The 22,545-nt window shown below is 41.4% G+C and overlaps 1 protein-coding gene across 12 annotated transcripts in view; it reads right to left on the bottom strand.

The window, feature by feature from the left end:
- FHOD3 (formin homology 2 domain containing 3) overlaps positions 1–21,666 on the bottom strand; it is a 374,194-nt gene extending 352,528 nt beyond the window's left edge. For 4 of the 12 annotated variants that reach the window (XM_074546330.1, XM_074546359.1, XM_074546352.1 and 1 more), the window contains exon 1: positions 21,073–21,663. In XM_074546330.1, coding sequence (XP_074402431.1) covers positions 21,073–21,237 — 165 coding nt within the window. In that variant the 5' untranslated portion in view covers positions 21,238–21,663. Of the gene's footprint in view, positions 1–21,072 lie in introns of all 12 variants that reach the window. The other 8 variants (XM_074546323.1, XM_074546335.1, XM_074546367.1 and 5 more) reach the window with 4 other exon arrangements.
- Positions 21,667–22,545: the final 879 nt, after the last annotated feature.

Raw genomic sequence — 22,545 nt, 5'->3', positions numbered from 1 at the left:
GTGGGAAGAGAAGCATGGCTTGGCTAAGCTGCCCTCTTAGACTACACGGTGAAAGGACAGAGGCATAACCCCTATATAATTTTTTAAATTAACATATAAACAACTGCAGTTTGCAAAGCATCAGAGCCTTTGGTGCCATTCTACACTCACAATGTATACACCAGTGTAACTTTATCAGCTCTGCAGGGATGATGTCATCCTCTCCAAGAGCTTGTAAGTGAAATAAGAAACTGGTTCTTTCAATAAACAAGAAGGCCTATTCCTTTTGTTTGGCTTTCATAGAATCATAAAATCATTTAGGTTGGAAAAGACCTTATGATAATCAAGCTAACCATTAACTGTAGCACTGCCAAGTGACCCATGTCCCCAAATGCCACATTTACACATCTTTCAAATACCTCCAGGAATCATGACTCTACCACTTCCCTGGGCACCCTGTTCCAGTATCTGACCACCCTTTCCATAAAGAAGTTTTTTCTAATATCTAATCTAAACCTCCCTAATGCAACTTGTGGCCAATATCCTCTTGTCCAGTTAGCTGGGAGAAGAGACTGATTCCCACCTCACTACAGCCTCCTTTCAGGGAGCTGTAGAGTGATTGGGTCCCCTGAGCCTCCTTCTCCCCAGGCTAAACACCCCCAGCTCCCTCAGCTGCTCCTGAGGCTTGTGCTCTAGACCCTTCACCAGCTCCACTACCCTTCTCTAGACATGCTCCAGCGCCGCAATGTCTTTCTTGCAGTGAGGAGCCCAGAACTGGACATGGAAGGTCAGTGTGGCTTCACCAGAGCCTAGTACAGGGGGACAATCACTGCCCTGGTCCTGCTGACCACACTGTTACTGACACAGGCCAGATGCCATTGGCCTTCTTGGCTGCCTGGGCACACGCTGGCTCACGTCCAGCTGCCGTCAACCAGCACCCATAGGTCCTTTTCCAGTTTTCTAGCCACTCTGTCCCAGCCTCCAGTGCTGCCTGGGGTTGTGATGACTCAAGGGTAGGACCTGACACTTGTCCTTGTTGAACCTCATGCAGATAGCCTTGGCCCCTCGATTCAGCCAGTCCAGATCCCTCTACAAAGCCTTCTTAGCCTCCAGCAGATCAACAACCCTGCCCAATTTGGTGTTGTCTTTAACTTACTTAGGGTACACGCAACCATGTATTTATTATCATTTATTTATTGATGACCATTTATCATCAATAAAGATGTTAAGCAGGACTGGCCCAAATAATGAGCTGTGGGGAACTCCACATGTAACTGGCTGCCAACTGGTTTGTAATTCCATTCACCATCACTCTCTGGACTAGACCACCCACACAGTTTACCCATTATTTTTTCAGCGCACACACAGTCCCTTCTTGAAGCACTAGTCCTTCTCTATTTATAAGGGGCAAAACAAGGACTGAATACTGGGGGTGCATTCAAAAGGCAGTCTGTGAAAGGGGAGACAGTTTTGAAATTCTCCACAGGTGCTTTGCTGTTGTAGTTGGTTGGTACACAGCCATGGAAACCCTGGGCATCCAGGAGCATTCCTGTGGCCATGGATACTCACTCTTCTCCTGCCTGCAGTACCTCTAGATGGCTTTTCACTTCCAGAGCAAAATATAAATTGAAAAAGAAAAAAAAAAAAAAGGCAAAGGCAAGAGGCAACATTCAAGCCCATCCTGGCAATGGTCCAAAGGAAAAAGACACAAACAAAGCACAATCCAACAAAGATCCACAGATTGGGAAAATGCTGACAACCTAAGCAGCAGTAAGTTTTTGATGATCCAAAAGCCCAGTTAAGAAGAAAACAACACCTATGGTTGCTCAGTTTGGCCAGGCAAAAAATAGATAACTCAATCATCCTAAAACAGGAAAAGAATGAACCTTTTTGTCATGCAAGAAGAAGGTTCAAAGTAAGAAATTAGAAGTACAGGTTTTTCCTCCATGAAAAAAAAACCCAAAAAAATATTAAAAAAAAAAGTCTGCAAAAAACCCAACCAAAAAATCAGAAAACATTTTCACTAAATGTCAGCTCAGTGAAAAAAGCAACTGTGAGCACAAGACCTTCCTACTCTTTCTTTATTTTGAAAATGATACTTCAATTTCTGCAGTGGAGGCATTTCAGGTTGGGCTTTTTGAGTCCTTTTTTTCTGAAGCATTTCATTGCTCTTCACTGGTAGAGCAAACATCCTGGTAGTTATTATGTTTAAATACATGCTTCAAACAGTTTTCAGGTTATTTGGTTTTAGACAGAGAAATAAGCCCCAGATGTTTCACTGAGAAGCTTTTCCACCAGGAAATTCATGGCCCTTCCAGATGTCTCAGATATCTAAAAGTCAAAACTTATTTTTTTTCATGACAGGCATAAATATGTTATTTCCAACAAGTTGCGTATAAGATTATTATAAATGTATCCATAGGCTATAGATGCAGATTGTACCAGATGGATTTGGGATTACTTGAAAGAGTGAGCAGCAACTAAATCTTCCTAGTACCTTCCTCTTAGTAGTATTTTGCATATCTGAATCCTTGTTTGGCACACTATGGCAAGAAAAATTTGACAGAAACAATCTAATTAAAAAACACACCATCTCTATTTATAATTACATGAAGTAGGTTGAAATGAGGGCTGGTTTTCCTTTTTGTAAACCTTGGACAGTCTTGTAGCTTTAATGATGTGTAGACCCATCTTTTAGGTAGTAAGACGCAGAACCCTTGATGATCATGTTATTTCAGTAGCCAAAATTCCTATCTCTCTGCTTTTCCTCATTGATAGGTAACTTTTGGATGTCTTGCAGGCAGCAACTGCTGCCTTTTCTCCCCACCCTTACTAACATTGTCTCTGCACCCCAGTTATCAGCCATCTTCCCTTTCAAATTTTTTGTCATGTTAACATGATCTATCACAGAGTGCTCTGACATTCAGGCCTCAGAGTTCCTACTTCAATTTCAGACTCGAGGAAAGGCTCACCATCTAAGAAAAGAACTCTACTTCTCTTGGCAGCTTTGTCTTTTTTTCCTGAGAGAGTGGCACAAGAATTCTAAACAAGCAATACTGGGAAGAAAAATGAATACCGCATGCTTTTTTTTAAACAGGAAATATGTCAGCTGTCTTCTTGGGAAAGCACTATACAAGACCAGGTTTGCAGGTTTATTTAATGTACTCTTGTTGGATTTTTCTGGCAGCAGCACCTCCTACTCCTCATAGATATACAGGCACAATTCCAGAGAAGATACTGGAACTCTACATGGCCACCTGTAGGAACAGACAGATTTTGCACTCAGATTTCTTAGCCACAAAAATATATTGAGTTGAGAAATACCAAGCATGAAGAGATGAAGATCCTGATTTTTCAGGAGCAAACAAAAAAATGTTCTCCTCAGAGGGACAGGAGTGGGGTCTCTATCATACTTATAGTTATACAGCAACTTCTCATTCACACCATAAGCACAGTTCTTCCATAAATCTCCATGGAATCAGCTTTGATACCTCCTGATTCTCAGAGCAAAGCAGAAAGCTCCAGCAATACGGTTTATAAGGATTTGCTCAGAGTATTTGTTTAGAAGGCAGTCTTTTCTTGTCTCTATTACCTGATTTTTCTGAACACACAGAGAGAAGATCATATTTAACTGATTTGTATTTTTTATAAGACCAAATGTACAAAGTTGTATCTTGAGCTGTACTAGCAAAAAATTTTAAATCTTGATTAATTGGGGCACAAAACACTTCTGGTAAAAGAATTAAATCTGTGAGATTTCCCTTTTTCCCTCTTCTTTTCCAGTTGGACACAGTGTTTATGATATGAAATTGCCCTACATTTATAACAAGAAATTACACTGATGAGTGACTGGATGAGTTACTGCAAGCCTTATGAACCAACAGAAAAGTTAAAAAACACAATTCATTTGTCCTCACTGTCCTTCCAGAACCATATGAAAATATTGATTACTAGTAAATAAATAGTCCTCCTTTAGAAACCACTTATTAAATAATCGAGATGGGGGGTTGTAAACAGCGTAGGATATAGATCTGCAGTCAATTTCTACTATACTTTGCAATTATTACGTAAGTGGTAACTTTGTCCATATGCTGGATGGGAACCACAACTCAAAGTCCATCATTGAAAACAAAAACCAAGAATGCTGCAAATACATGCTGGACAGAAATCCTGCAAGTAAAACTTTGCAATTTCAGTTTATGTTGGATATCTCAATCCCAACATTAGGCTCCCCTCATTAGCTTTGACAAACAGTGGATTAAAAATTTAATCTGTTGGGCATATGCAGTAACTTTTACACACTTGTATGCCTTAATGGCCCTGTGAGCTGTAAAGGTAGTAGGGCTCCCTGCTAAGCAAAGGCCACAATTCAAGCACAGGTGACAGAAACAGCTCTTAAGTGACACAGTTTTGTGAGACACCAAAGCAGAAAACTGATTCCATAAAACAACAAGGCTTCCACAGTACAGAGGATCCCACTGCAGAAACGCATATAACAGAACCTCAGTACATAAATGCATAACATGCCAATCCATGCCAACCCATGCCAAAGGCTAACCCGTGCTTCCCTTCCACTACAGCCTTGGTTCGAATTTAGCTTCAGGTGACACAAGTCAATTTGAAAACATTGGTATATTTTGCATAAAACATTCAAGAGATTCTTTTCCCAGGTCATAGACCTTTCAGGTACACTATGATCATCTTTCAAAGAGTATAATCAAGTCATTCAGTAATTTCTACTCCAGAAAGATCGGCTCTGATTACTAAACAATGGTGTCATGATGACAAGCTGACCGTGCTTTGGCCTGATTACACATAGTGGTTGCTGAAATCTCAACAGGATGTAAAGAGAAAGGAATCCAAGATCATTACTAGCTATGGTTGATTTTCTGCTGGGAGGGTTTTTGATTGACAAACCACTCTGCTGAGTTACCCTTAAACATGTCCATCTTCCCAAAGAATACTTCTGCATTCTTTGGTAGCAATTCATTTGTTTGTAAAATGCAAAAAAATATAAAAAATGCAACAGATTTCATGTAAAGCCTATAGCAGTTTTTGGATGACTGTTATTATAAGCCTAAATGATGGCCTGTGACAAAACAATAATTGTAATACCAAACAAGGGTATTTGGTATTACAATTATTTTACTTTTTCCAGGAAGAAGAAGAAGCAGAAGAAGAAGAAGCAGAAGAACAATCAGGCTCAACAGACAAGTACAAACCAGAAGCAGCTTATTCTTATATTATGAATACTGAATAATTTGACAGCATAATGGAAAACACTAACAAAGGGGTAACAGACAACAAAAGTACATAATCAACCAAAAGAAAAAAAAAAGCAGAATAAAGAATGCATATCAGCACTAAATGTTCATTCAGTAGTCAAATGACATCTACAATATATTTGAAAAAAGTACCTCGAGTTTAGATAGTAAAACAATTACTGTAATTTACACAAGGATAGTGTACAGAAACTTACTGTTTAAGCCATTATTTCACTAAAAAGAGCTCTTGGAAAAATAACATTTGAGAATCCATCTGAGCTGCACATTAAGGCCATGCTCATGGCTCACTTTTCCACCACATCCAACTCAAGATGATTCAAACTTAAAAGAAAAATGTCTCCTCTGACCCATACCTAGAAAATCTCAGTGGAGATAGCTAAGCAAGTAGGAAAATGGCTTTCAAGTACCAGTCACTGACCACTGTGCTACAGAGACACACACGGTAAAATACCAAAAGTACTTATGGTAAGATCCAGAGTCAAAGTTCTAGCCAGCACCGTGTCATCAAGAGCGTGAAGAAAATATCCCCACCTTTGACAACAGTCCTGCTACAATCTGTTAAATAAGATTAAAATTAATTAAAACACATTTGTGCAGAGAGCACCTTACATGTCTGGAGAGTCTTTCACCACATATGCCAACATGGTGTGTTCCTTCAACAGCAAGTATTTTGCGACCAAGTATCTTCCCATCATTCATTTTCTATGTGTCTCCCAAAACTGAAGGTAGCTCAAAAAATCTTGTTATCAAATCAAGTTTTTTTTTTAATATTATATTTTTATTAGGTTCCTATTTATATGTTCCTTCTTTACTTTCTTCAGTTTAAATTACTTGAACTGAATAGCAAAAATATATGCTACTTTTTAAACAGAGTTCTTACTCATTATAATAATTTCAAATATCAGTAACATTCTCACAGGAAACATGACAGTTAGAAGACTCTTAGGCCATTAAAACAAGTACATCCCTAAGGGAAGTCTCATTAACACCCTTCCTGTGTGAATTATAGGATTCAACATGCCAAAACTAGGGTGACTGCAGATTGCAGCATGGGTTATATTGTCAAACATCACCACTGCCTTGTATGCTGGATTTCTATTTTTAATACAAATGTGGAATGGTCCACATTTAACAGTGACAGCCGTCTCCTTAGAGATGAGAAATGGATACAGATTCCTTCAGGCAAAGGAGACTCAATGTTGAGTCCTGTTCAAAAATCAACTGCTTAAGCATGACTATCCTGACAAATTCCATTAAACTTTTCATCCCAAAAACTTTTTCCAACAAGCATTCAACTAACTACTTTTAAACACATGAGGTTTACACTTGAGACAAAACAATCCATCTAGATACAGTTTCATTGCACTAACTGGGCATTTTTAGTACCTTAGACTAGCATATTAAAACCATGGCCTAAACATGTTTCACCCAATATACAGTAAAGCCAGTTTTCCTCACAGCAACTTGAGACACCTGCTGCTCTGACACTGATGAGACCATGATGGAAACATAATTTTTCCTCTGGACAAATAAAACAACTGGGTACCAACTCACAAGTGAAATGAGTTGTAAAAGTTTTCTCAGGGGCTGGCTGAAGTATAACAGTTAGTTAGGGAAACTGGAGAGACTTCATATTTTTTCCCTGGCAATAGACATACTTCTTAAGCTTATTTTCACTTTAGAAAGTTTGAAGAATTTAAAGACAAAAAAAATAATTCCCCTGCCTCCAAATCATAAAACAGTAGATTATGTACAAATCTTTTTTCTCCTGAACCAGAACATAACAAGGGGCAATAAAAGATTGCTTATCAGTTTTGTACTTTATTTTGTACTTTAGAAGACTATGCTAAGGTTGTAATATAACAGTCAAAGAAAAATTGCATAAACAAAACATTAACTGTATAATCTGCAACAGCAATATTGCTATTCAAACATCATGCCAATTTTTCCATTAGGAGCCATTCAGCTGAAATGCTTCTCCTGGAATCCCAGGCGCTGCTCTCCTCTGCCACCCCACTCACTCCTGCACTCATAGAGACAATGACCCATGCTTCAAAACCTTTTGTTTCTCTGGGAATATGAAATGGCTATATTCCAAGGAATGATACAGGAAAGAAAATCTGTTTTGCATTCTTTGTTATACAAACATACATGTGCATCCAGGGATGAGGTAGACTTTCTCTGTAATACAAGGCTTTCGTTTGATTCTGCCTTTTGGTCTAGCATAGCAGCTCTGCCAGTTCTGCCCTTCTGTACTGATGCAGTTCAAAGCTTCACCTTTTCTCTACTTCAAACAGAAGCTCTTCACTCAGTGGCCTCAAAAAATTAACAAATCATCTTTATGTGACCCACTGCAAGCAGGTCTGCAACTAACAGTAAGCATTTCCCAAATGTAGATCACAAATATGGGCAGGAGTACAACAAGGCTTTGAATATTACGTTGTACTTCATAGTTCAAATGCAATTTCCTTACTTGCTTATCCTTTCGTTAGCACTGGAGATTACAGCCACAGCCCTTTTATAGATGGCCCTCCAGAAATTGCTTCTGAGAATCAAGCCATTGCAACACTATTTCTGGCTTTTAAATAACCCTTTTATTAAAAAAGAACAGACTTTCCTTTTTCTGTTACCTGTACTGCATGAAAGGAGCAAGCCCTGGTTACTCAAGACAGCTGTCCCATGCATCAAATGCCCATCAGCATAGTGTCACCCATGAAGAGGAACAAAGTAGTTATCATCAGACGCCAAAATCTGTCTCCTTGAGGAGCCTGACTCACAGCAAACCACAAACCCACATCAGCTTTAAGCTGAGCTTGTACCTTCAGACACAGCACAGGCTGCAATACTGAAAAACAGAAAGGGGATGGGTAGGAAGAATGAGACATGGCACAAACCACATAGCCTGCTTTTCTGCATACGCTATTGTAATTGCCCAAACACCTCCATGTGTTTGTATAAACACTCTGTGGTTGGGGATTTGCACTCACCTCCCTTCTCCACAAGACAAACAAACTAAACACAGTAATTAGCTTCAGCAGCATCTGATTAAGTAAATAGGGTTTTCCGTTTCCATTAGTAGCTCATAAAGGTAGACACTGACATGAGCACTGCTCAGGTCATTGCCCAGCGGTGACAGTTTTACAGCCAAGCCAAAGGTTCCACTGCAACAGCAAACATCAGTCAAATTCCCTAGTAGGACAGGCACAAGTTCACACAACTATGCTGTTAGAGGCTAAGGTAAGAACATCCAAGTCAAATCACTCAGACTTGCCCAAGCAGCTAATTAGAACTTCTCACAACAAAGCCCATCAATATTTAACAGAGATATCCAAAAATAAACAAGCGGTTTGGTTTGCTAGAACAGATTGTCCTACAAAATATCTTGACATAACACCTATTCAAGTTACAAGTGACAAAGTGCAGTCTACAATAGATACTAAATTTGGCTGGCAACCTGCTCATGATTGTATTCTTGCTTCTGGGCCAGGAAAGCTTTAGAGACCTCCTTTTATTTCTTATCAAGTACCCTCATTCTACTCCATCAGTCTTTGGTTGTCTCAAAAATCTGCCTTCAAAAATAACTTGAACCATACAACTTATTAGTAGCCACATGGAAACACAGCATGAAATCAGTCACTTTATTTAAACTGTCAAGCATCCAGCTGGTTAAAACGTACCACAGGGGCATGGCTTCAATAATAACCAACTATGACTCACCTATAGAACACACTTCAGCCTTGACTTATTTTGAAAAAAATGGACAAATAATCAACATGAGAAAACAAAGGTAGGATTAATATTACTTTGATTGCAGTTACATATACACACAAATGTCCAAGAAAGTAATCTTTTTACAGTAATTATTTGTAGCTTACTTTCCCTTCCCTGATTTTAACAATTAAACACAGAGACTGAGTACCCATCAGACTTTACCCCATGGCTGGTCCTGCAGAGGAATTCAGTGAGGAAAAAGGCTGATTTTTTTTTTCCTTTTTGAGTATTTCTGCAAACCATAATTTATGAATTGGTGCCTAATTATCTCAGACATTTAGATTACTCTTCATTTCAAGAAATCTAATTTGGTGGATGAAGAACATGAAAGTATAATTTCAATCAGTCTCCCTTGAAACTTCTTAAAATAACACTAGCTGATGACTACTCACAAGATAGTAAGCTATTTCCCTCTTCTCAGCTACATATATCTTTCGGAAATATTTGTTGGAATATCAGTGACAACTGTAATAACATAAAGGAAGTAAATATAGTTCAACTTACACTGCACTGAAAAATATTTCTAATCTCCTTTTTGTCACTCAAATCACACGTAACTCTAATGATTTCCAAATGCTATGGTCTATTACCAGTGGCTTTCCCACAGAAGCAACACCAATCTAAAGAATGGGTTTAAGACAAGGACATTCTTTCAACAGCCTACCAGAACTATAGAAGAATAGTATAGTAGGTCATTTATTTGAGCTAAAATCATGTGAGCCAAATTCATCAAGTTAAGAAAATGCCTTCTTCAAGCATTAAATCCTAGAAATCATGGGACAGCATTCTGCCTATGGCCTTTGTCAACTTTTAATTGTCATGTTACCAACAGACTGCTAAAGCAGAGTGCAAGTGATAGCCCACAGCATGTCTGAGTACAGCCTATTTTTAGTCTGCAATTCAATCAGCACTCTTACAATGGCAAGGATTACAGTCCAAGACAGCCACATTGCTGTATATAGGCCAATGCAATTACATGTTGAAACATGTTGAGAGAACGTGGTGGCACACTGGAGTCAATGCTGGGAGGAGGCACAGCAGACACGCAGCTGCTCCGTGGTAGCTGATGTCTTTACGGGCAGAGCCCACGCTCCCATCTCACCCACCTCTGTTAATAGACCACAAAGGAAAACATTGAAACAAATGACAGTTTTACACCAATTCCTTTCAATATGATTTACCACTTATGAAAGACAGACAACACTTTGGCAATCTTGAAAATCAATATCCTTCTACCTTCATTGGCAGGTGTTCAGAAACCTTTAGCTTCGCCATCTCTGAGCGGCCCCCTTCAATCCTGCCTGAGAATGCTGCCAATGAAGAGACAACACTGTCTTCATTCTGGCTCTCCTGAACCCTTGTGCTGAGATAGCAGTTACAACATTTGCAAGGATACTTTTAAATAGATGTCTTTCATAACACAGAAAAGAAAAATTAAGATTTTCAAGCCAATATATTTTTACACATTCAAATGCTAACTCTTCATTAAAAATGTTACACTCTAGTTATGTTTTTAATCTTCAGGAGTCACATTTCAGGCTTTTCCCATCCAACTATACAAACTTTTTTGTTTTTTTTTTTTAAATTAAATGAACCTTGCTGTGTAACAGACAGGATCAGACTTGGGACCTATAGGACTTAATGCTTTGAAACTATCAAAACAAAAACAGGTGACCCCACAATACAATAACTTATTCTTTAGGACACAGTTAAATGATTCATCAAACAGTAAAGACTTTCGTACACTAAAACTATGGTTGAATACTAATCAATGACATGAGGAAGCTTTATGGCTGTGCTCCGTTACCAGTTTCCCAGGACCAATTTTTTTTTTTTTTTATACAGCCTCTGAAAGTAGCCTAAATAGCATCCTATTCCTCTTCATCTTTATACAAATGACCACTAGGAAACACTTCAAACCCCTTGATGAAAGAGAGAAAAATACTAAAAGGAATACATACATATTCTGAGGACTTTCAAGCCAAACACTTATATAAGTTATAGGCACATCTAATTAGCAAAGAAAGAATTCTGTATTTTGAGATAATTCTCTCCATTATAAAAAGCTCCTAGGTTTCAAACTTACTACAGGTGGTCATTTCTTCAAAGGGCACATTTTTGAGTGCTGATCACTTTTCTTTAGCAAGATGAAATGAAGGCACCAAAAAACCAGATTCAGAGTCTCTGAACAATAATTTCAGAAACTCAAAGATATGGGCACACCCTAGGCTTGACATAAATTCACAGTGATAACTGGTGGCTTTTTCATCCACATTTCAAAACTAAGCAAAAAAAAAAAAATTAAGAAGACAGAAAACCTAAAAGCATTTTAGGTTTTGGCAAATTCAGCAGCATCTGAACTGAGACACCCATCTTAAGCCTCAGAAACTACACTTCTTTAACTTGTAAGAGATGAGGATTTTCTTCCACTACTTTCCCCCAAAACTCTCAGCTTTGTCAGAAAAATTACTCATTTTTCTTCCCAGACAAGGCTCAGTCTAGACGAAGCATAACAACAGTAACGCACACATAAGGCAGAGCAGCATACAGTAATGCTACCATACAGTAGCTGAAACAATACTGCAGACAAATTGACTTTTTAATTAGGCTAAAAAAGGAACAAATGAAATCAGCATGTAAACAAGAACACGTTACTGTCTACAAGGCAAGTATAACAAATCTAAGTGCATTACTTGCAGTTATTCAAGGTCACTTCTGTGCAAAAAATAAAGGAGACATAACAAGTAAAATAATGAGCAACACTACAGTATAAAGTGAAGGATGTATATAAGACACTACAGGAGTGCTTAGGTCACAGGCAAACACAACTGTGGATACTAAACCCAGAAGAGTTGCATTTCTTTCTGCCTTGTGTAGTCAGAGACAAAAACACCTCATGCACTATGATCAAACCAGAACAAAAAAATTCACAGTAAGATGAGACCCCTTCAGCTGCGACCAGCAATGATCATTGCAATACATTAATCATTTAGAATGTTCATATAGGATAAACCAGTCACGTCCGTCTGAAATAAAATACACTGCTTTTCCACCTGTGAATGAAGCCTGCCTACCTTACTCATAGCCACTGGGATTGCAGGTTGCTTGCATTTATAACTGAAACTCAAATCAACTAGTAGCATGGTAGAGTACTTGAAAAAGAATAATGAAAACACTAAAATAACACACGTAGAGACTGAAAAGCACAAACAGTGTAATTTAGCAGCACTTTTTCTTCCACGGTAACACATTTTTTTTACAAAACACCTATTTTCAAATCACATTACAATTTCCTATAACAATGCCTAAATGAAGGAGTGTGATGAAATGTGCCTCATGAGGGGGATTTCTGAAATTCAGAAAGCCTTAGGACCAGCACAGTTCCATAATGAGATATACGTGAATCTGCATCTCCTTGGAACACACCACTATAAAGCTTCCCAGTCCCTACCTTTTTTGAAAGTGACCAATTTTAACAAAAATAAGTAAGCCCAAACCAAAACACAAAGAAAATCGTGCAAATTCACTAGCTTTTTTTAGACAGTAGACAGACAATGAGGTCCTTCCTGCCTATGAGGCAGGGCAGCACAGAAAAATCTTACAATTTCAGGAATCTGAAACAGGTATCCTTAATTCTCTGCCTGGCAAACCTGGAAGGGTCTTCCATAACAGAGACACCCAAGACCTCCTTTAAAGAGGGCAGAGGTTTCAAGATTTTCACAAGCCAAGTCCCTCACAATGCTAGAGCTGAAGGGGAAAATAACAACCCTTTGTGTGAGGAGTCAAAGGTCATGCTCCAGGGCCAGCTGCTGCAGTATGGGAATAAACAGAGCATAGATATGTGTTTTTTTTCTGATTTCTTCACTACCCGTAAAATGCTAAGTTTTTCCAAGTACTAGAAGTCTATTAATGTCCACCCCATAGTTGGAATGGGTTCATCACTGGCATTTGGAGAAAACTCAGAACTTTAATTCCATACTGAGGAAAAACAGGCACAAGATCCTATTTGCCATTTCACTAGTACAGATGAGATTCTTGTTGGTTTCCTGATTGCACACTCCACTACTACACTCATTCCTTGCAAGCCTTGCAGTAATGAAGTAAGAAAGCAGACACAATGTGCTTTTTCAACTAGCTTTACCTGGCATATGACACTCAGATAAGCAACTTGGCTGGCACAGCTGTGAGAGCTACAAGTGCCTTTTTTGCCAGCCCCCAAATCATGTCAGGTGGTTCACACTGAACATGCAGAGAAAACCCACCAGACACAGTCCAGGGACTTCATCTTCTCCTTGTCAAAAATAAAGCCATCCCAAAAAAAACTAATCACAAAATCCACAGGGACCTCACCAGGAGTAGGAGCAGCTACTTTACCTGCAATGCTGCTACTTGTGGCTGCAATAGTATATTCAAAATTCTAAAGAAAATACTTTTTTTCTCAATTTCACTTGCAAAGTTTGAAGGGCACATTAGTAAACCTGAAGCAGCTAGCTTCAAGGAACAACACTGAAATGTCCCTCCTTTTTATTTTTTAACTAATATGAAAGTTGCTTAAAACTATCCTTTTAACTGGCATAATCTGTAGCTTATAGAAGAGAAGAAATACAGAAACCATTATGAAAGTAAATTTTCTTTCCTAAATAGGGAAATACACCCTATCTGTAAGTGCATTTTATTCCAATAGAATCATGCATGCTGTGTACATGAGGAAAAATGTATTGCTTTATCCATGCTACTAGAGTTAAAGCAATACAACTGCACAAGATACAGCTTACTACTTTTGTGGCTGATGAACATAAAGCTTCAAGCCATACACAACCCCCCACCACTGCATGTAACCAGATATACCTGATTTTACTTTGTATTACAACTTGCTTATTGATGCAACTTCTTCTTATCATCCCGAAACTAAGAGTTTAATTGTTAGTAAACACAAGAGTTAATTGTTAGTAAACACAAGACAACACTGTCTGTTTCATTTTTCCAAGTATATATATTTTGTTATACAAACCCCTCTAGAACAAAAAGCAGATGAAGCTGTTTTTCCAGTTACCCCAATCCTTTCTATTCAGCCTGATGATCACTACCATGCAAAATGATAATCAATATGACCAAAAGATTAAAACTAATGCATGCATTGCCCATATTTAATGATAGCAACTAGGCATGCAGGACCAAAATTAGCAATTTTCCAGGATTCTCTGGAATAAAATAAATAAATTTTCTTCTCACAAAATACACAAAGGGTCAGTTGAGAAGTATGACTACTAAAGTCAAGCAGTCATACTGAAAGTAAAGAAAAAAGTCTAAGCTTTTTTTTTTTTTTTTTTAAGCATCCTTAAAATGTTGGGAATGACAGAATTACTCCTTTTTAACTTGGAAATTGGAAACTGCAATGCATTTTTGTGGTATATATGTGTTGAGCTGATGACGTGGACAGTCTTCAATAGTTTCATATGCCAGACAGTTGCAGATGTTTCTAGGTAGCTGGGCTTACTAGAGAGCTCACTGCTACTATTGTCCCAACTTGTTCCACTGCTAAAAATATGTAACAACATTCCTTGCTGTCTTATTAGTAACTGTAATACAATATAAAGTTAATATTAATATAACGCAATCCAGGTTGTGTGGAAAGTGATGACAGAGGTGTAAGTAGCTGGCACTCTTTCCTCTGAGCTGGTAATGAAGTAATATCTTAGCACATGGGTTCAGCCTACTGAAGCAGCATTTTCCAAAGGAGCTGTGTAGCCCCAGACCACTTCGCATCACTCAGAAATACAAAACACCTTTTGAAAGAGTAGAGGTACCAACCTGTCCTGGCTGAACTCCAGCCACAGAAATGGCCTGTAAAACCAAGTAGGGTTGTCATCAGTGACAATGTGATGGATGGGTGAGCTACAGCCCAGCTGCCTTGCATACATTTGCACAAAGGCTGTAACGCTCATCGTCACAACCCAGCGAGTGAGATCAGACAGAAAGAAAAGGGATTCTCATTTAGACCCTAATTACTGGCAAGGTAGGATGGCTGTGGATGCACTAGGAAGTGAAAACTCTAATAAAACTTCTGTGAGAACTTTTGTTCTTATTTGGAACAACGCAGGAAGAGGAGATTGCAACAGGGCAAGTCCCACATATCTGACTATTCCTTTACCAACATAGATATGAACTGCAGTCATCTTAGTTTCTTGCTTGGTTAATCCCCTAGTAATCTTTACACAAGAAGAATTTGGATAAAATGAGGTATCTACAAACTGGTTTTGAGAGCAAGCATCAAAAATTGGAACTGCAAATACGAGATTTGTGGTAGGATAACAGCAAGGTCAGACTTCTTCCTATTAATCTCCTTTCTTTGACTAAGAACCACCAGGAAACACAGGGTGATGATGTGAGTTTCCAGAGGCTGTATCTGACTGATCTGTGATCTAAAAATTTAGTGGAATCCTGAGAACTACCAGTACACTCGCTCCTATCATTCTTGAGCTATGATCAGCCAAACTCAGTGACCTGCAGGACAGGTGTCAAAGTCTGAAACTGAGTCTCTGGGATAGATAGATAGATAGATAGATAGATAGATAGATAGATAGATAGATAGATAGATAGATAGATAGACAGACAGATAGATTTGTGCCCCTGATTTTACAACACAGCTTTTAAGCCTGGATCAAACAACTGAATTGAACTGCAACTTGCCCAAACCATAACTTGTCAGAAGAACCGTGCAGGAACTTCAAAGTCCCCTTACCTTAAACTCTAGAGGCAAAGCCAGGCATTTGACAATTACTTTGTATCTGTTCTACAGGTATTTCTTCTCCTTTGAAGGCCCACACCACAGAAGACAGTCAGCTGGTGGAGACTGAGAAGCTTTTCACAGTTGTGCTTTAGGGCAGGTGTTCATACTCCCCCAGAAAAGTGTGCTTCATAGAGGACTCTGATGCAGCTTGTGCTGTCAAGTCAGGAGACAGAGCAGTATCCTACCCCACTCTGCCCTCATAAATAATTCCCTATAAAATTCAAGCATATGTGTCTGCCACAGGATCAATGTCTTGAAGCACAGGAATTTGTCAGCTCCAGAAATACTTGCTAGAGTCATAACACTTTGGAAATCTTTTGAAAACAACATTTGTGTTAAATCCCCTCTCCGCTCGAAGGATGACAAAAGGCAGATGTCCACCTGCCTCAAGCAAAATATGAAAGGCCTATGTGTCTTACAGCCCTCGACTAAAATATTTCCCAGTCCTCAGCAGCAACACTTGCAGAAGATACCAGCTAGTTTCCCTTAGGTGTGGGTTCATTTTCCCTGAGAAAATGACAATATTCCAGTTTCCATCTTCTATTCTTCAGCTCCCATTAACAACATAATGACTAACCCAAAAATGCTCTCTTCAGAGAAGAGAAATGCTCTCCTCAGCTGCTCTTTACCAGTACCTACATCAGGATTCAAACCATACTTTCTTTTTTTCTGCCTAGCCTCTGTGGACCAATGCATTATTACTAAATGCCAAGGAAACCCAGGGAAGAGGAGCCAGCTGGTAGGCTTAGTGCTCTCAGAAAACCTGAGGCTGCTGCCAGGGTATAGCCTGGCACTGAGTTCAATGCCAGAGCTGAGCTCCATGCCAGGACACAACCAGTGGAACTATCCCTGCTATCAGTTTACATCACACCATGCCTCAGAGTGAGCCCTGGCTTAAATGCAGGGCTAAATCACAGCAGCTGAAGACGGAAATGTGGATGGCTTCTTTATGAATGAAACTCCCAAATCCCTCTAGCACTCACTGGATTTATTTGCTTATACCACTGTTTTCTGAATGACACTGTTCCTAATAACAAATTCTTGGAAGGCATTTAAACACAGAAGTTGTCTCCAGCTTTCTCAGAGGGAACAGGACATCAAAACAATTATCCTTATCGCACTATAACTCTCCTTTATACTGTCTCCACCAGTATCCCATATGGAAAGTTTTTTTTGTTGCTGCTTTCCATTGTCACACAAAGTATTTCAAATAACATTTTCTTGATAAATTAGGCAGTGTGACGTCCTATTATTGTAAAGACATATTCCTTACAGAGCTGCCCCAACACTGGACACTACTGTGGCATGTGAAAACAGACTATGGCAACATATCCAGCATGCTGTAATTATGTGAATAAGTTATAATGAAGAAGATCTCTAAAAAAAGCACACCACTTGACATTGGCCATGTATATATAGCTACTCTCCTGAGCGACCCTATGGCAGCAAGTTATAAGTATCAAGTAACTCAAAGCAATTCAAAACCAACAAACCCAATGTACCAAATTAGATTCAAAGAGCATTATTGGCACAGGGCCTGAGCCACAAATTTAGACCCAGTTCTGAATTTTCCCAAGGTTCACAGAAATGGGCAAAAGGGACATCTGAAGTCAGAGTCCAGACTAGATCCAGTTCTACTTCATGCAACAGACAGTAAGAGTGACCTAAAATCCTTGTGAACAATAAAAGCCAAATTCAAAATGGCACCTTAGGCAGCCAAATCAGTATAGGCAAACCAAAAAAATTCTGCAACGTGGCATACTTACTCAGCAAGAATTTGTAAATGTGGCTAAAATACTGTAACAGAATTTGTGGTACTTGATTGCATTGTCAGCTAGAATAGTGTGTTACTATCTAGGACCAAATCACTCATAACCACGGGGCATAGCTGAAACAAGCATTCCTGATGACAGTGTCCTGCCCCATGAGGCTCAGTGTGCATGCCAGACAGAGCTGAGCGCAACCCAATGAACAACAAGCTGCTGTATCCAGAGATATGGATGTAGAGAAAAGTATGTGCACAGAGAGAAGCAGGGAAAAAAAGAGGCAGGAGGATACAATTAGGCACCCAGTCCCAAGTGAAGTAAAGATTGCAAAGACTCTTCTTATCGGTTTTCCATATCAACCAGCTTAGGTACTCCACATTATTCAGGGTTGTAAAGACCATCCCAGAACTCAGTTTCTTAACTTCCCAGTGAATCTCCATAAGGATCTAAAAACACTGCTGCTCAGAAGACAGAGTGTAGATCTAGACTTGCATCCTAACTCAAGTAGAAGTGTGAGTTTAAAGAAAAGAAGCAGTAAAACCAACATGTAAAATTGAGTTGTACTTTCAAAGAACTAGAGTGAAGAAATCCTGCTCTTTGGAATCAAGCAAGAACATCTGTTGGTTACAAAAAAGCTACTAATGACATACTATGACAGGTCCGAATGTCAAAGCATTTTTAGTTTACTTTTCAAATGGTTTTCTTAATAATTATTTATAATGTTTAACTTAAAATGACTTGCAGTATACAAGTTGTCCTACTAACTACAAAAATACCACAGTCACTACACTGTCGTCATTACTAATTTCAAGACAGCAATGGCGAAATCTGACCCCACTGAAGTGAGCTGGATTCCTGACACTGACTTCATCCTATCAAGTGCTTCCCACAGCAGTAGATCATCTAAAAGATGTGCAAATCATCCAGTGGTGTGAAGGCAACAAGCTGGCAGCTTTCTTCAGACAGTACGTGAATGTTCACCCAAGTCAAGAGCAACTCACTGGAAAAAGGTATAATGCTGATCATTCAAACCTGCTGGCAAAAAGGCTACCAGTTTATAAAACTTCAGAAAATATTTAGGAACACATTGGTGTTCCTATGCATTTCATCATCATCATCGTCATAGAAAAGCTTGGGTTGCAAGAGACCTCAAAGTTCCAACTCTCATGCCATGGGCAGGGACACCATTTGAGCTAGAAAATCCTAGGTCTGTTTCAAGATATTTTGCTCTAGTCACCGTGATGATACTAAATGGACCCTCAATCCATTAGCTCAGCAATTTTCAAGTAATTAATCAATCAAACCTCAGATGGGTTGATGTGAACCGACACCTGAATTTCAACCTATCCTCCGCTTTGACAGCTGCATTCCTCTGAGATCAGAATTTGCCCTAATCTCTGGGTGAAATGGAGCAAAATTCTTCTTAGTCAAATAATGTGGTGATCTTCCATAGACCAGTGAATAAGGTCTTGAGGAAAGGCCGCGGAAAGAATAGGCCCACCTCCCCAAAAAAAAAAAGGCAACACAAATCAGTTTATTTTACAGATTTACAGGTACAAAGATGTAATGCCAAACACAGAAATGCTGCCCTGACTGCAAGTGCAAACACGGAACTAAGCTTTCATTATAATGAATAAAGGTAAACAAGTCTAATCAACCAACCCTTTTTTTTTTTACCTGGTAGAAGCCAAGACATAATTAAGGCAGAAACAGGAGGCTCTGCAAACACAAAGGTAACTGTAACCATGTAAGCAGATTTCAATGAGCCTGCCTACACCCTCACAACGGAAACAAAGTATTTGGAAGAGCCAGAACCACAGATTAACAACTCTCTGGGCCAGGACTTGCCGCTATCAGAGCAGCTATCTTTCAATAGCCAGGTTTACAGCACCTCTAGGGACACAGGCCACCTCTCACCACAAGTCTGCAAGTATACTTTCCAAACATTAATTAAACTTGAGAAATGCTGCACGCAGAAAGACTGGGCAGGAGTGAAGCATATACAAGTGGCCATGGATTTTGGCTGGCTCCTAAGATGCTAAACCAAGTTAGTGGCGGTGTTAGCATAAAAAGTTATAAAAAATTGTCAGGGAAGTATTCAAACCAAAGCAAAACATAACAAAGTGGAATATTGCTGAAAATGAAGTTGAATTAACTCTAAATCCAGACTTTAAACTATCTCTTTATTCACTTCATTTGGTGTCAGAATCCATCTTGCCTTTCTTTTAATTAGCTCTAACTCCACAAAAAAAAAAAGCCTCCCATGAAAACAATGGGACCACTCTCTGAATTGAGGACGACTGAGCACATGAAAACAGAATTGACCCAGCGCACCAAGAGCTTCCAAAGTTTTTGTGCTTTAGGCAGAGCTCTGTTCACTGGATGCTGTATCCTTGGCAACTATTATGCGAGGAAACCGTTCTACAAATGCAAAACTTCTGTCTGCTCCATGAGCTTTTCTCTGAAATACTTTTATGGGGTTTTGGATATCCTTAAATCTAAGGGGACACACAGCCCTTTGTCATCTTCCCGCAGGCTCCCATGAGCATAATACAACAAGTGATGTTAAGAGAGTATTTTCCTCCCACTTCATCACAGAGCAAATAAAACTTCTACAACTTTTACTTTGTAGAAAAAAAAAAAAAAAAAGTGGGCATTTTTTCCTTTCTTCTTCAGTGCACTCCACAGAACTAATGTGCAGATACAAGACAATAATGAAAAGACATTATTATTATGCCAATCAATGGCATTGATTTGAAAACTAAAAATTCAAGAATAATGCTCGGCTGCCTGATTTCAAGGGCAGAGCTACAAGTGCCAGCACATGTATTAGAAGCATGCAGGAAGAGATAGGTAAGACTTGACAAGGGCCATGCTGCAGTTCTTCGCAAGAGGGACTAATAGCACCGATTGTTTCAAGGGCAGCAGACGCTGCTATTTTTACCAAAGCCCCGGCTCGAACTGCCTGGCTCATTAAATCTCAACCAGGCAAAGCCCGGGTCCTGCCGGCGCGACCGTGCCCGGCTGGCCCGACACACACCACGTTATCCCGCAGTATCCCCAGACACCCAGGCAACGCTAGCGAAGGACAGCCACCGAGTACTTGATACCCAACTTGGCCTCTGATGTGATGAGGTTTTTCTTCTCCTAGGGAAAGAGTGAGGCAGCTACAGCTAAAGCAGAGGCGGTAGCTGCCCTTGAGAGCGTTTGGGAACGCGGGAGAGCAGCAGAGGGAACCCCTCCGCCGTCCCCCGGGGCCTCTCCCAAGGACTTAGGGAGATGCCGATACTGCCGGGACTAAGGACAGCGGAGGCAGGGGAGCCGGCGGGGCAGCCCCGCCGCCGGGCTTGGAGCCCTGGCTGCCGCCCCGCAGGGCCGGGGGCCGCCCGCCGGCCTCCGCTCCCGCTGCCGGGCGCTGGCGGAGAGGCCGCTGCCCTTCCCCGGCGCCCCCCACTCACTCGCCCCTGCCCTCCCCCGGTACCTTCTGCGGGGCGCGGAGGAGGCGGTGCACCCCGGCCAGCTGGGTGGCGAGCGGGATGTCCTCCCGGAAGGTGTACAGCGGCGGCCGGGTGGGCTCGGGGAAGTTGGTGCTGTTGAAGGGGTCGGTGTCATCCAGCAGCTGCACCCGGCACACCAGCGTGGCCATGGCGCATCCATCCACCGCCGCGGCCGGGCGCGGGCGGAGAGCGGCACCCCCAAGTCACCGGCACCGAGGTGCTGCCTGCGCGCCCGCCGCGGGCTGCGAGCGGCACTCCCTTCCCCGGCGCAGCCTGGCCGGCCGCCGGCAGCCTCTCCCCCCGGCTCCCCGAACGAGCGCCGGCCGCCTCACAGCCGCCGCGCCTCGGGGAGGCGGCCCATGGCCCCTTCCCCGCCGGGATCCACGAGTGCGAGCGCGCTTCAGGCCGAGCGAGGAGGAGGAGGCGGCGCCGGAGCCGCGGGGCGCGGGCAGAGCGGCAGCAGCAGCGGCGGCGGCGGCAGCAGCTCCCCCATTCCCGGCCGCTGCGCGCCGAGCGGGCAGCGGGAATGCCGTGGCCGGCACGCGCAGCCCCCAGGCCGCGCTCAGGGCCCGCAGCGCCCCCGAGCGGCCGCGCGCCGCCGCCCCGCCTCCCCCGGCCTGAGGAGACCTCCCCGCGGCCGGGCGGGAAGGGAGAACTGCTGGGATAGCCCCCGCCTCCGCCGGCCTCCGCGGGCACGGAGCGCACACCGAGGGGCCCAGAGAGAGGGAGGGGGGGCAGCGGGACCCTGGGCACGGAGATACACACCGAGAGGGCCGGAGCGAGGGAGAGGGGCCAGCGGGCCCGCCGGCCGCGCCCGCTGCATCACCGTTGGCTCCCGGCAACAGGGCGCGTGTACTGAGCTCGGTGTTGCTGTCACAAATGTCCCAGATGTCCTAAATCTTCAGTGTAATATTTCCCCAATTCCAAATAAAAGCTTTAAAAATACCTGCTTAAAAAAAAAAAAAAAAACTTCTCGAAACTGACCTGAAACATGGGTATTCTTTAGAAACTGACCTGAAACGTGGGTATTCCATAGAAACTGACCTGAAACCTTGTGGGTATTCTTTAGAAATTGACCTGTAACGTGGGTATTCTTTAGAAACTGACCTGAAACCTTGTGGGTATTCTACACAAGATCGTTTTTCTGTATTTGTATGACACCCTTTCTGCCATTAGGATTGTGCATACACGGGGTTCGTCTGGCTTCCCAGATCATAGGGCCTGGGCAGACTTCCCATCCCGGACAGGAGGCTGCCTGTCTTTTTGTCTTGGCTCTCTCTTGCCTTAGGCCTGCTCTTTCTTTTCTTTCTTTTCTTTCTTTTCTTTCTTTTCTTTCTTTTCTTTCTTTTCTTTCTTTTCTTTCTTTTCTTTCTTTCAAAAATGAGGACAAAGTGCCAAGCTCCTGGGTGGGTACAGGGCAGAGCACTGCACTCTTTGCTCTTGGAGGTGAATCTGTG

Source organism: Zonotrichia albicollis, chromosome 1 (genome assembly GCF_047830755.1).
Source record: "Zonotrichia albicollis isolate bZonAlb1 chromosome 1, bZonAlb1.hap1, whole genome shotgun sequence".
Taxonomy (NCBI): Eukaryota; Metazoa; Chordata; class Aves; order Passeriformes; family Passerellidae; genus Zonotrichia; species Zonotrichia albicollis.
Note: the sequence above shows the minus strand (reverse complement) of the source record. Positions and strands in the feature narration are given on the sequence as shown.